At 36.5% G+C, this 14312-nt stretch overlaps 1 protein-coding gene across 1 annotated transcript in view; it reads left to right on the forward strand.

Moving 5' to 3' along the window:
* SPAG16 (sperm associated antigen 16) overlaps positions 1 to 14312 on the forward strand; it is a 1019820-nt gene that overhangs the window by 53978 nt on the left and 951530 nt on the right. Inside the window, exon 8 of the mRNA XM_059392666.1 lies at positions 11714 to 11783. Within this exon, the coding sequence (XP_059248649.1) occupies positions 11714 to 11783 (70 nt within the window). The remainder of the gene's footprint in view (positions 1 to 11713; positions 11784 to 14312) is intronic.

The raw sequence follows: 14312 nt of genomic DNA on the forward strand, positions 1-14312 counted from the left end.
TGGGGATAAAAATATATGTTTATAAAAAATAAAAAATTAAAAAAAAATAAAATTAGAAACCAAAAAAAGAAAAACAAAAAAACAAAAAAACAAACTGAGTCTTCTTTGCAGAAATGTCTGTTCATGTCTTCTGCCCATTTCTTGTTTGGATTATTTGTTCTTTGGGTGTTGACTTTGGTAAGTTCTTTACACTTTTGGATGCTAACCCTTTATCTGATACGTCATTTGCGAATATCTTCTCCCATTATGTCAGTTGTCTTTTGGTTTTATTGACTGTTTCCTTTGCTGTGCAAAGCTTTTGATCTTCATGAAGTCCTAAAAGTTCATTTTTGGCCTTGCTTCCTTTGCCTTTGGCAACATTTCTAGGAAGAAGTTGCTGCAGCTAAGGTCAAAGAGGTTGCTTTGTCTAAGAGTAGTTGACCATGGAGTAGAGTCTATTTCTGAACTCTCTATTGTGTTCCACTGATCTATGTATCTGTTTTTGTGCCAGTATCATACTGTCTTGATGATTACAGCTTTGTAATAGAGGTTGAAGTCTAGAATTGTGATGCCACCAACTTTAGCTTTCTTTTTCAACATTTCTGTAGCTATTCAGGATCTTTTCTTATTCCATATAAATTTTAGGATTATTTCTTCCATTTCTTTGAAAAAAATTGATGGTATTTGATAGGGATTGTGTTAAATTTGTAGATTGCTCTAGGTATCATACAGATTTTCACAATATTTTTTCTTCCAGTCCATGAGGATGGAACATTTTTCCATTTCTCTATATCTTCCTCAATTTCTTTTTTGAGTACTTTATAGTTTTCTGAGTACAGATTCTTTGCCTTTTTGGTTAGGTTTATTCCTGGTATCTTATAGTTTGGGTGCAATTGTAAATGGGATCGAATCCTTAATTTCTCTTTCTTCTGTGTTTTTGTTGGTGTATAGAAGTGCAACTGATTCCTATGCCTTGATTTTATCCTGACACTTTACTGAATACCTGTATGAGTTCTAGCAGTTTTGTAATGGAGTCTTTTAGGTTTTCCACATAAAGTATATCATCTGCAAAGAGTGAGAGTTTGACTTTTTCTTTGCCAATTCAGATGCCTTTAATTTCTTTTTGTTGTCTGATTGCTGAGGCTAGGACTTCTACTACTGTGTTGAATAGCAGTGGTGATAGTGGACAGCCCTGCCATGTTACTGACCTTAGAGGGAAAGCTCTCAGTTTTTCCCCTTTGAGAATGATATTTGCTGTGGGTTTTTCATAGATGGCTTTGATGATATTGAGGTATGTACCCTCAATCCCTACACTGTGAAGAGTTTTGATCAAGAAATAATGCTGCTCAGTTGGTTGGATGACTGCCTTTGGCTCAGGTCATGATCCTGGAGTCCCGGGATCGAGTCCCGCATCCGGCTCCCAGCTCCACAGGGAGTCTGCTTCTCTCTCTGACCTTCTCCTCGCTCATGCTCTCTCTCACTGTCTCTCTCTCAAATAAATAAAAATAAAAAATCTTAAAAAAAAAATTATAAAAAAAAAAAAAAAGAAATAATGCTGTACTTTGTCAAATGCCTTTTCAGCATCTATTGAGAGTATCATATGGTTCTTGTTCTTGCTTCTATTAATGTGTTGTATCACACTGATTGATTTGCAGATGTTGAATCAACCTTGCAGCCCAGGAATGGTCATGGTGAATAATCCTTTTAATCTACTCTTGAATCCTGTTGGCTAGTATTTTGGTGAGAATTTTTGCATCTGTGTTCATTAAGGATAATGGACTGTAATTCTGGTTTTTGATGGGGTCTTTGTCTGGTTTTGGGATCAAGGTAATGCTGGCTTCATAAAATGAGTTTGGAAGTTTTCCTTCCATTTCTATTTTTTTGAATAGTTTCAGGAGAATAGGCATTAATTCTTCTTTAAATGTTTGGTAGAATTCCCCTGGGAAGCTGTCTGGCCCTGGGCTCTTGTTTGTTGGGGAATTTTTGATGACTGCTTTTATCTCCTCACTGCTTATGGGTCTGTTTGGGTTTTCCATTTTTTCCTGGTTCAGATTTGATAGTTTATATGTCTCTAGGAATACATCCATTTCTTCCAGATTGTCAAATTTGCTGGCATATAGTTGCTCATAATATGTTCTTATAATTGTTTGTATTTCTATGGTGTTCATTGTGATCTCTCCTCTATCATTCATAATTTTATTTCTTTGGGTCCTTTCTCTTTTCTCTTTGATAAATCTGGCCATTTGTTCTATCAATCTTATTAATTCTTTCAAAGAACCAGCTCCTAGTTTCATTGATTTGTTCTACTGTTCTTTTGGTTTCTATTTCATTGATTTCTGCTCTGGCCTTTATTATTTATCTTCTCGTGCTGGGTTCAGGCTTTCTTTGCCGTTCTTTTTCCAGCTCATTTAGGTGTAGGGTTAATTTGTGTACTTGAGACTTTCTTGTTTCTTGAGAAAGGCTTATATCTCTATATATTTTCCTCTCAGGACTGCCTTTGTTGTATCCCACAGATTTTGAACCATTGTGTTTTCATTATCATTTGTTTCCATGAATTTTTTCAATTTGTCGTTAATTTCCTGGTTGACCCCTTCAGTCTTTAGTAGGATGCTCTTTAGTCTCCACTTATTTGGGTCCTTTCCAGTTTTCCTCTTGTGACTGAGTCCAGTTTCAGAACATTGTGGTCTGAAAATATGCAGGCAATAATCCCAAGCGTTGGTACTGGTTGAGACCTGATCAGTGACCCGGGATGTGGTCTGTTCTGGAGAATGTTCCATGTGGACTAGAGAAGAATGTGCATTCTGTTGCTTTGGGATGGAATGTTCTGAATATACCTGTGATGTCCATCTGGTCCAGTGTGTCATTTAAAGCCTTTGTTTCCTTGCTGATCTTTGGCTTAGGTGACCCCTCATTTCAACAAGGGGGGTGTTGAAGTCCCTTACTAATATTGTATTATTGTCAATGTGTTTCTTTGATTTTTTTATTGATTGATGTATATAATTGGCTGGTCCCGTGTTAGGGGCATAGATATTTAAAATTGTTAGATCTTCTTGTTGGACATTTTTAAGTATGACATAGTGTCTTTCCTCATCTCTTAGTATAGTCTTTGGCTTAAAATCTAATTGATTTGATATAAGGATTGCCGCCCCAGCTTTTTTTTTGATGTCCATGAGCATGGTAAATTGTTTTCTACCTCCTCACTTTAAATATGGTGGTGTCTTTGGGTTTAAATGAGTTTCTTTTAGACAGCATATTTGGGGGTCTTGTTCTTATTTCCATTCTGATACCCTGTGTATTTTGATTGTGGGCATTTAGCCCATTTCCATTCAGCATAACTATTGAAAGATATGAATTTAGTGCCATTGCATTAGCTGTAAGGTGGCTGTTACTGCATATTGTCTCTGTTCCTTTCTGATCTACTACTTTTAGTGTCTTTCTTTGCTTAGAGGACCCCCCTTTCAATATTTCCTGTGGGGCTGGTATGGTGTTTACAAATTCTTTCAATTTTGGTTTGTCCTGGAAGGCTTTTATCTCTGCTTCTATTTTCAATGACAGCCTAGGTGGATACAGTATTCTTGGCTGCATATTTTTCTCATTTAGTGCTCTGAATATATCATGCCAGTTCTTTCTGGCGTGTCAGGTCTCTGTGGATAAGTCTGCTGCCAATCTAATATTTTTACCATTGTATGTTACAGACTTCTTGTCCTGATCTGCTTTCAGGATTTTCTCTTTGTCATTAAGACTAGTAAGTTTCACTCTTAGATGATGGGGTGTGGACCTTTTTTTTTTTTTTTTTTTTTTTTAATTTTGAAGGGGGTTCTCTGTGCTTCCTGGATTTTGAAGCCTGTTTCCCTTGCCATATTAGGGAAATGCTTTACTATAATTTCCTCCAATATAACTTCTGCCCCTCTCTCTCTTTCTTTTCTGGGACCCCAATTATTCTAATATTGTTTTGCCTTTTGGTATCACTTATCTCTTGAATTCTCCCCTCGTAGTCCAGTAGTTTGTCTCTCTTTTGCTCAGCTTCTTTATTCTCTGTATTTTGTCTTCTATATCACTAATTCTTTATTTTGCCTCATTTATCCTAGAAGTGAGAGCCTCCATTTTTATTGCACCTCATTAATAGCTTTTTTGACTTTGACTTGGTTAGATATTAGTTCTTTTATTTCTTCTAAGGGATTTTATTTCTCCAGAAAGGGATTCTCTAATACCTTCTATGCTTTTTTGGAGCCCAGATAACACCTTTAATTGTCATTCTGAATTCTAATTCTGACATATTCTTAATGTCTTCCTTGATTAGGTCCCTAGCCATCAGTACTGCCTCTTGTCCTTTTTTTTTAATTTTTTAATTTTTTTCCACCTTGCCATTTTATCCAGATAAGAATAGATGAATGACAGAACAAAATATTAAAAGAGTGGCAAAGTCCCCAGAAAAATGTACACTAACCAAATCAGAAGAGACCTGAAACCCGGGGGACAAGAAAGGGAGAAAAAATTAAAAAAAAAATCTATATTAGACTGGTAAGTAGAACAGAGCCACTCACTTGATTTTGGGTGTATTCTTGTCTCTTAGAGGAAAATACCTCCCAAAATTTTAAAGATTTTTCATATATATATATATATATATATATATATATATATGAGAATAAACAACACTATGAAGGGATGGAATATGAGTATAAGGTAGAAATTAAAAAACATTCTAAAAGGAGTTGATACATTGGTTGGAAAAAAAAAAAAAGAGAGAGAGAATGTGATGGCGGAGACTAGAACAAAGCCATGGGCTAGATTTAGGGTATATTTTGATCTATTAGAATAAACTGTATCCCAGTTTTTTAAAATTTAGTTTAATTTAATTTTTTTTTTCAGTGTTCCAAATTCATTATTTATGCACCACATCCAGTGCTCCATGCAATATGTGTCCTCTGTAATACCCACCACCAGGCTCACCCAACCCCGCCCCACCCCACCACAGCACTCAGTTTTTTCCTCACAGTCCACAATCTCTAATGGTTTGTCTCCCCCTCGATTTCCCCCAACTTACTCTCCTCTCCATCTCCTAATATCCTCTGTGTTATTCCTTATGCTCCACAGTAAATGAGACCATATGATAATTGACTCTCTGTTTGACTTATTTCACTGAGCATAATCTCCTCCAGTCCATGTTGATACAAAAGTTAGTTATTCATCATTTATGATGGAGGCATAATACTCCATTGTATATATGGACCATATCATCTTTATCGATTTGTTTGTGGAAGGGCATCTTGGCTCTTTCCATAGTTTGATTACTGTGGCCATTGCTGCTATGAACACTGAGGAACAGATGGCCTTTCTTTTCACTACATCTGTATCTTTGGGGTAAATACCCAGTAGTGCATTTGTCTTACACCATACACAAAAATAAACTCTAAATGGATACAAGACCTCAGTGTGAGGCAGGAATCTATCAAAATTCTACAGGAGAACATAGGCAGTAACCTTTTCGATTTGGCCACAGCAGCTTCTTTCAAGGCATGTCTCCAAAGACAAAGGAAACAAAAGCAAAAATGAACTTTTGGGACTTTATCAAGATCAAAAGTTTCTGTACAGCAAAGGAAATTGTTCACAAAACAAAGAGGTAACCTACAGAATGGGAGAAGATATTTGCAAATGACACTACAGACAAAGGCCTGATATCCAACATCTATAAAGAACTCCTCAAACTCAACACATACAAAACAGATAATCATATCAAAAAATGGTCCGAAGACATGAACAGATACTTCTCCAAAGAAGACATACAAATGGCTAACAGACACATAAAAAAATGTTCTTCATCATTAGCCATCAGGGAGACTCAAATCAAAACCATATTGAGATACCACCTTACACCAGTTAGAATGGCCAAAATCAACAAGACGGTAAATAACAAGTGTTGGGGAAGATATGGAGAAAGGGGAATCCTCTTACACTGTTGGTGGGAATGCAAGTTGGTACAGCCACCTTGGAAAACAGTGTGGAGATTCTTTAAGAAATTAAAAATAGAGCTACCCTATGACCCTGCAATTGTATCTCAAAATTTTAAAGAAAACACACACACACACACACACACACATATATAATAAGGTTAAATACAATGAGGGGATAAAACATGAGTATAACAATGAAAACTTAAGATTTTTAAAAAATATATTGATAAGATAAAAATAGTTAAACATTAAAAGAGGAAAGGAAAAATTTAAAAAGTAAAATAAAAAAATAAAATTAAAACAAATTTTCTTTGATAGACTATAGGATCATGGGAAAAAAGCCATGAATTCTATGTGTTGCTTTCCCCTAGCTCTGGACTTCTGAAGTTCTCATTGTTTAGTGAACTTGATTTTGTCTGGATATTTTTGCTGATCTTCCGGGGGATGCTCCTGTTGCAGTGATTCTCAGATGTCTTTGCCCGAGGCAGAACTGCACTGGCCTTGCCAGTGGCCAGGCGAGGTAATAAACTGAGGTTCACTCTCTGTAGCTTTAGTTCCCTAAATGCTTTCTGTAGAGCTTTGGAGGATGAGAATGAAAATGGCGGCCTCTCAACATCTGGCTCCATAGGATCCAGAGATCTGGGCCCCACTCCTCAGTGTGCCCTCAGAGAAAAGTGGTCAGTCCCTCCCGTCTCCCTGGTCTCTGGTTGCACTCTGTGCTCACCCAGCCCTGACTGAGTGTTTCTATCTCTGGTGCATGGCTCCATTTGGAGTCTCCAAACCCAGCAAGTTCCTGCTGCTCACTCCCATGCCACTCCTCTTCGAAGAGGAAGGAGGGGTTTTCTCCATATCTGCTACTTGTGGGGTCCCTGCTATAGGAGCAGTGGTCCAACTGTGGCTAGGACCATGGTTTAAGGTAACGCCAAGCTGAGAGCTCACTCCTGAGCTCTGTCTTTGTAGCCGGCTTCCCTACTCTGATACCTGGCAGCTTTGCCACACTTAGATGCCCCTAGTCTTTGTGGTCCCCTAGTGTGGTCTTGAGACCACACACTCCCTATGAGGGCTTTGCCACTGCTTAGCCTCTGGAGTGATGTCCTTTAGTGGAGCCAACTTCTAGAAATTCTGATTTTGTGCTCTGCTGCTCTCTCATTTGCTGGGAGTTGGCCCCTCCCTCTGTGGTTTATCTTTCTATATGTTGCCTCGGATTCACTTCTCCACATATTCTACCTTCTGGAAAGTGGTCAATTTTCTGTTCCTAGAATTGCTGCTATTCTCCTCTTCTATCTCCTGTAGAGTTTGTAAGTGTTCAGAATGGTTTGATAACTCTCTGACCAAACTCCTGGGATATAATGATATTTCATTCTCCTACTCCTCCCCCATCTTTCTTTTTCCTGATTCCCCTGCACCACTCTTAAGCACTTATTATTTTTTATTACATCTCTATTTTCATTGTCTGTTTAATTTCAGCGATGCTCTGAGAAGTCACTTTTTTTTAAATTTATTTATTCACTTTAGAGAAGTGGGAGAGGGGCAAAGGAAAAGGGAGAGGGAGAATCTCAAGTAGTGTCCCCACTGAGCATGGAGCTCTACACGAGGTTCAGTTTCACAACCCAGAGACCACGGCCTGAGCCAAAATCACAAGTTGAATGCTCAACCAACTGAACCACCCAGACACCCCTCTTAGAAGTCACTTCTAACCAAAACTTTTGGGTATATACTTGAAGCAGTAGGAAGTGTCTTATAATTTTTATCTGTGTTCCTAATCATCACTTCTTTAAAACCTTCTCTTAATGAACATTTAGCTCACTTTCTCTTTAAATATATAGATCTCTCTAATATCTTGAAAGAAGAAAGGTTAGAATTTAGAATTTTTTAGTGATTCTCAGTTTCTATATAAAAGTGAAAGTATACTGGAAGATGACAAAAATCTAAAAGGAGTATCTGTTTTCAAATTCTTTTCATTAGTAATGATGTAGCAACTTTCAAATTTATTTAAATCTTATAGAAAAATCTATTTTGTTTTGCAAAATTAGTGAAAATGTTGTAAATTCTGAGTTATAGTCCTATGAAAATATATGTAATTTGTGTGGTTGTGTGTATGTGTGTGTGTGCATAAAGTTTATCTTTATTTTATCTTTTTTTGGGGTCATGATTCTCTAATTCAGGAGGCATTCTAAAAATAAATGTATGTATTTTCTAGGTCAGCTTGCTAAGAGAATCTAGAAGTAATGACACTCCAGTAGCAAATAAATATACCTGGTGCATGGATCTCTCTTTCTAATACCATTCTCCAATAAAAGGAAGCTAGGGCTCCTTGGAGAAGTGGCTGATTATAGGCTGGGCAGGGAAGATACAAAATGAACCTGGAACATTTGTCCCATCTTGTTGCACTAGAATGTTAGGAGATACTCAGAAAGAGAGAGAGAAGGAAAGAGAAAGGAAGGAAGGAAAGAAGGAAGGAAGGGAGGGAAGAAGGTAAAAGGGAAGGGACTGAAGAAAATGTTAGGGTATATCAAGGGACAAAGGAACTGTGAGGGTGCTTCCTAAGTGGACCAACAACCACATTTTGTTTGGATGTTGAGACTGACTGTGCTATACACACAGCAAGAAGGTATGCAAACATCTACATTGTATAATTGAACTCTGAGGGGAGAGTGGCACAAGCCTTACATTCAGGCCTGAAATGTCTTGTTAGTACTAAGGAGACTGGCTTATGGTTTTTGTTGTGTTTAGGGTTTAGGAGCAGGATGAGAGTTCCTATATGGGAGGAGAGGCTTATATGGTTTGGCAAAGAAGGGAGCAATCTAGTCTTTCATATCAGCCTAATCCTAAGGGAAATAGGAAGTTAAGGCTTAAAAATGGTTAGCAGTCTAGCATCAAACAACGGAGTCATACTTATTATAGGAATCATCTTGAAAGAGCTCCCAGTGGTCACATTTTGAACAATTTGAGCAACAAAATAAATAATACAGTATGGGATTATAACCCAGAGTATAAAATAAATATCTGAGTTCATATGGATATAAATAAATGGATGAGTATATAAATGGTGAGAAATAAAAATATTTCTCTCAAAAAAGAATCTCAAATGATATATGTAGACAATCTTTCCCTCAAGGAAGTGGAGCTTAACACCCCAGCTGTTCACTGTTGGCTGAACTAAATGACTTGCTTCCACAAGTACATTGAAAATGGGGGAAAGACTCATTTTATAGTAGAGAAACCTGGCAAATATTACTTCAGGAAGGTGATCAGGGTTAACATCATCTATCTTTAATCATGTTGATATATTCTTGATGAGCTATTAATGACACTCCTACTCTGTGATCTTCCTCCTCAAAACGGTAACTCCTATGTAATCATGAGAAAACATGAGACAAACCCAAATGTATTGACATGCTCCAAAATATTACCTGACCAATACTCAAAATTGTCAAGGTCATCAAAATGAGGGAAAGTCCAAGAAACTCTCCCAGTCCAGAGGAAGCTAAGAAGACATGATGACTTTGATAAGTTCTTGATAGATTTTAGATACTAGCCTTTTATCTGATAAGACATTTTAAATATCTTTTTATATTTTGTCAGTTGTCTTTTGGTTTTGTTAGCTCTTTCCCTTGCTGTGCAAAAGCTTTTTATCTTGATGAATTCCCAGTAGTTCATTTTTGCCTTTATCCCTCTTGCTTTCGGAGACATGTCTTACAAGAAGTTGATGCAGCTCTCAAGGATTTTGATGGATTCCTGTCTCACAGTGAGGTTGTCTTTCATCCATTTTGCATCTATTTTTGAGTATGGTGTAAGGAAATGGTCCAGTTCCATTCTTCTGCATGGGGCTGTCCAATTTTCCTGATACCATTTGTTGAAGAGACTGTCTTTTTTTCCATTGGATATTCTCTCCTGCTTTGTTGTAGATTAGTCAACCATAGAGTTGAGGGTCCATTTCTGGGTTTTCTATTCTGTTCCATTGATATGTGTCTGTTTGTGAGCCAGTACCATACTGTCTTGAGGATTACAGCCTTGTAATAGAGCCTCAAGTCCAGAATTGTGATGCCACAACAGAGGAGCAGAGGGGAAAGGAGGGGAAAAATAAAATGAGACACAATCAGAGAGGAGACAAATCATAAGAGGAAACAAACTGAGGGCTGCTGGATGGGAGAGGGGGTGAGGTATGGGATAATTGGGTGATGGACATTTAGGAGGGCACATGATATAATGAGCAGTGAGTATTATATACAAGTGATGATTCACTGAACTCTATCTCTGAAATGAATAATATACTATATGTTAATTAATTGAATTTAAATAAAATAATAAAAGAAGACAGGATGACAATGTAAGATATCTTGGATGGGATCTTAGAACAGAAAAAGGATATTAGAAAAATTTTGGGGAGCCTGGGTAACTCAGTCAGTTAAGGGTCTGACTCTTGATTTTGTCTCAGGTTATAATCTCAGGGTGGTGAGATAGAGCCCTGCATTATGTCCCTGTTCAGCATCAAGTCTGATTGTCCATCTCCCTCTCCCTGCTTGTACTCTTTCTCTCTCTCTCCAATAAGTAAATTAAAAGAAAAACCTTAATGAAATTAGAATGCAATATGGACATTGTTAGTAATAATTATCAATATTGTCTCATTGTATCAAACACACTATGGTAATGCATGATGTTAGCAATGGGAATAAGGTGCTGGTGTACAGGAACTCTGTTACATTTCAGCTTTTTTTTTTTTTTTTTTTAAGATTTTATTTATTTATTTGTCAGAGAGATAGAAAGAGTACAGGCAAGCAGAGTGGTGTGTAGAGGCAGAGGGAGAAGCAGGCTCCCTGCGGAGCAAGGAGCCTGATGTGGGACTCGATCCCAGGACCCTGAGATCATGACCTGAGCCGAAGGCAGCCGCTTAACTGACTGAGCCACTCAGGTATCCCCTACATTTCAGCTTTTATGTAAATCTTATGCTACTCTAAATAAGTATATTTAAAACTTCCATAATCCATTTGACATCCAAAGAATAAATACACATTTTTAACTTTTTTTTTTCCAGCCAGGCATTTCATGAGCACTAATCTATAGGTTACAACTTATTATTTGTTATTTCTATTAATAAAGGAATGTTACTACTCAGTGATAGTAGAAAAATGTGTGTATCCGTATATAATTAAACAGATGGTTTTTGTGTTGGTATAATCACATACAGTGAGGGATGAGAGAACTCTTTAAGGTTGAGTTTTTAATTCAAGACTATTGTTCAGGAAATATAGGTAAATTATATGCCACCAAACTAACAAATGTTCTTAATTATAAAACATGTTTAATAAAACAAGGAGTATCTGTGGGCGGAAAATGAGCTAAGAGTTTCAAGAAAAACAAGTCTCTTCATATTTTACTTCCCAACTAATACTTTCCTCATCTTTTATAAATAGAAAGATAAATTAAGTTGTTGTGAAGTAATTTCAACAGAGGAGAAACTTCTTTCAAAGTAGAGTACTGAATAATTATCATTCAAAGTGTACAATAAGTATTCTTGATTCAGGAAATGATGCTGTGTAATAAATGTTTCAGATGTTTATTTATAATGGATACCTAATAATCACCCATGGAATTGGATTTAAACTTAAAATTATATATATCTTTTGTTGTAATTCATGTTTCAAAAATTTTTGATATGTAGGAATTAATCCTAGAGGTTAATATTTTTATATCTTGCAGTTGATATTTAAACATTGCATTTTGTTTTGTCGTTTTTGGGTCATTTTGTATATAACCCTATATCTTTTGATTTTATTTTTTAGATTTCTGGGCTTCAAGCAACACTGAAGCATATGGAAATAGGACATAATTACCATGCTTCTGAAATTAGAGGTAAAAGTAAAATGTGGTAAAACTAATTTAATATTGGTTGGTGATTTTTAAATCTTATCAGTGCTCCAGATGTTAGAGATACTTAAAAGTGAATAAATGATATGGTAACTATTTCATAAATTAAAATGTTAATGAAAAGATCAAGAGGGATATAGATACAGCACTGTACAGATTAATTTTAATATGAGTAAACTATAATGGGAGGACTTCTGTTTCTGGCCATGTTGGAGTATGTGGTACCAGACTAACCTTCATTCAGTAAAAAAAAAAATCTCTATAAGCTGTCAATAAGGCAGCTACTTTTAGGCATCGGAAAATAGCACAAGTCACAGAAGGCAAGTGACAGAAGGAAAATTTTAAAGTTGAGATCCACCATCACCATGGCTTCGTGCCTGTGGAAATTTCCAAACCAAATTCCATGGAAATGGAGGTCAAGAAGAGCATGCCAGTTCTGATGAACTGAAAAGGCAAAGATCATAGTTGACATTTATCAAAGTGACTAAAATCTGTAGGAAAGTGCACCAGATAAAAGGGGGCTGCAATGAGCAGTGGTCCAGTTTGTGAGGAAGTTTACTGTGAGTCCTTAGTTGGTAGCCAGGCTATACATGTAGACTACCAGAGACTTACTAGAAAGAGAAGATTTTATAGGGTTCAGAGGGGAATGGGGACACTAGAAGTCAGAGATGGGAGACATTGGAGTTCTGTCCATGACTGGAATGGAGAGACCTCATTAACATCTTGGTAACACATATTAACATTTAATATAATCATATTAACATAACATTGTCCTGCCCTATAAAACCAAAAAACAAAGTTTACATAGAATTTCTAGGGAAGGGGGCATCTGCGTGGCTCAGTGGGTTAAAGCCTCTGGCTTCGGCTCAGGTCATGATCTCAGGGTCCTGGGATCAGGCCCCACATTAGGCTCTCTGCTCATCAGGGAGCCTGCTTCCCTCCCCCTCTCTGCCTGCCTTTCTGCCTACTTGTGATCTCTTTGTGTGTGTCAAATGAATAAATAAAATCTTAAAAAAAAAAAAAAGAATTTCTAGGGAAGACAAATTGGAGTTTGAATCTTGCCAAGTTAGAGAGCCTTGGAAAAAATTTAGGGCTTTGCATGGATCCACTTTAACAAAGCATAAAATTAAGCCTCGAATTTCAAGGTGATCATCAAAAAAATTAAACTGCCTGCTAGAATAAAAATAAATATCCTGTAAAGGAAGGCAGTTGGCCAGAGTCTTTATAATCTATTATCTATACTGTGTAGTATGTAATTAAAATTTTCTGTACATGTTACAGAAACAGGAAAAAGTAGCCCACAATCAAGATAAAAATCAGTAAATGGAAACCTATCCTGAGATGGCCCAGGTGTTGAATTTAGCAGATAAAAATGCCAGAGCAGCTATTTTGAATATGACCAAGGACTTAAAGAAAAATATGACATTAATTAAGGAGATAGGGAATCTTAGCAGATACACAGAAATAAAAAAAGGAAGTTGAAATTCTATGACTGAGAAATATGGTAGCTTAAATGAAAATTTTATAGTTCAGAACAGATTGGAGATGGCAGAAATGTCAGTGAATTTGAGACTTCAATTAAAATACAGTCTAAAGTAAGATCTGTGATGTTTTGAAGTGGCTTTTGGTCAAAAGGAATAAATTTTGACAACACAAAAAAATAAATTCTTTTAATTATATAATCCCAAATACCTGAATAAAATGAATTCCTTAAACTCCAGACTGAATAATTTTATGATTTTTATAAACATGCATTCTAGTGCTAGATATGGGACTTGCTGTACCTTTTCCCAAGCTTCTGGTTTAAGCATTTGGCTCTGTCGTGTCAGACTGTCTCATCTCCCTGATTGTCTGATCAACTTGGAACCTTACTTAGCCAAGAACTCTAATTTGAAGAGAAGTTGATTTATTGGTGAACTGGTTGTCTCTCATAAATACTGTCATCCTTCATGATATGAATTAACTCCCCCTCCATTTGCTTATTTTAGTTTAATTTTTAAAAACTCTATCAACCTGTCATCCATCCAAAAGTCTACCATTTATTTTAGACAGAGGTTGGTATGGCAGTAGAGATTCTTAAAATTTAATATTATTCACTCTGTACTTAGGGAACAATGAGTTGATCATCATTTACTCTGAATTTTGGGAAAAAGACAATTGTTATTCAATCCAAATTTAGGGATAAGACAAAAATTGAACTGATTTGGAGTAATCAAATAATTATTAATATACCATATTTTTTATTATCAAAGTGATATGCCTATTTTAGAAATTTTTAAAATGATGAACTTTGGGCGCCTGGGTGGCTCAGTGGGTTAAGCCACTGCCTCCGGCTCAGGTCATGATCTCAGGGTCCTGGGATTGAGTCCCGCATCGGGCTCTCTGCTCAGTGGAGAGCCTGCTTCCTCCTCTCTCTCTGCCTACTTGTGATCTCTCTCTGTCAAATGATAAACTTTATTTTTTTTTATTTTTTTATTTTTTTTAAAGATTTTATTTATTTATTTGACAGAGAGA

Source organism: Mustela nigripes, chromosome 3, assembly GCF_022355385.1.
Source record: "Mustela nigripes isolate SB6536 chromosome 3, MUSNIG.SB6536, whole genome shotgun sequence".
NCBI classification, from domain to species: Eukaryota; Metazoa; Chordata; class Mammalia; order Carnivora; family Mustelidae; genus Mustela; species Mustela nigripes.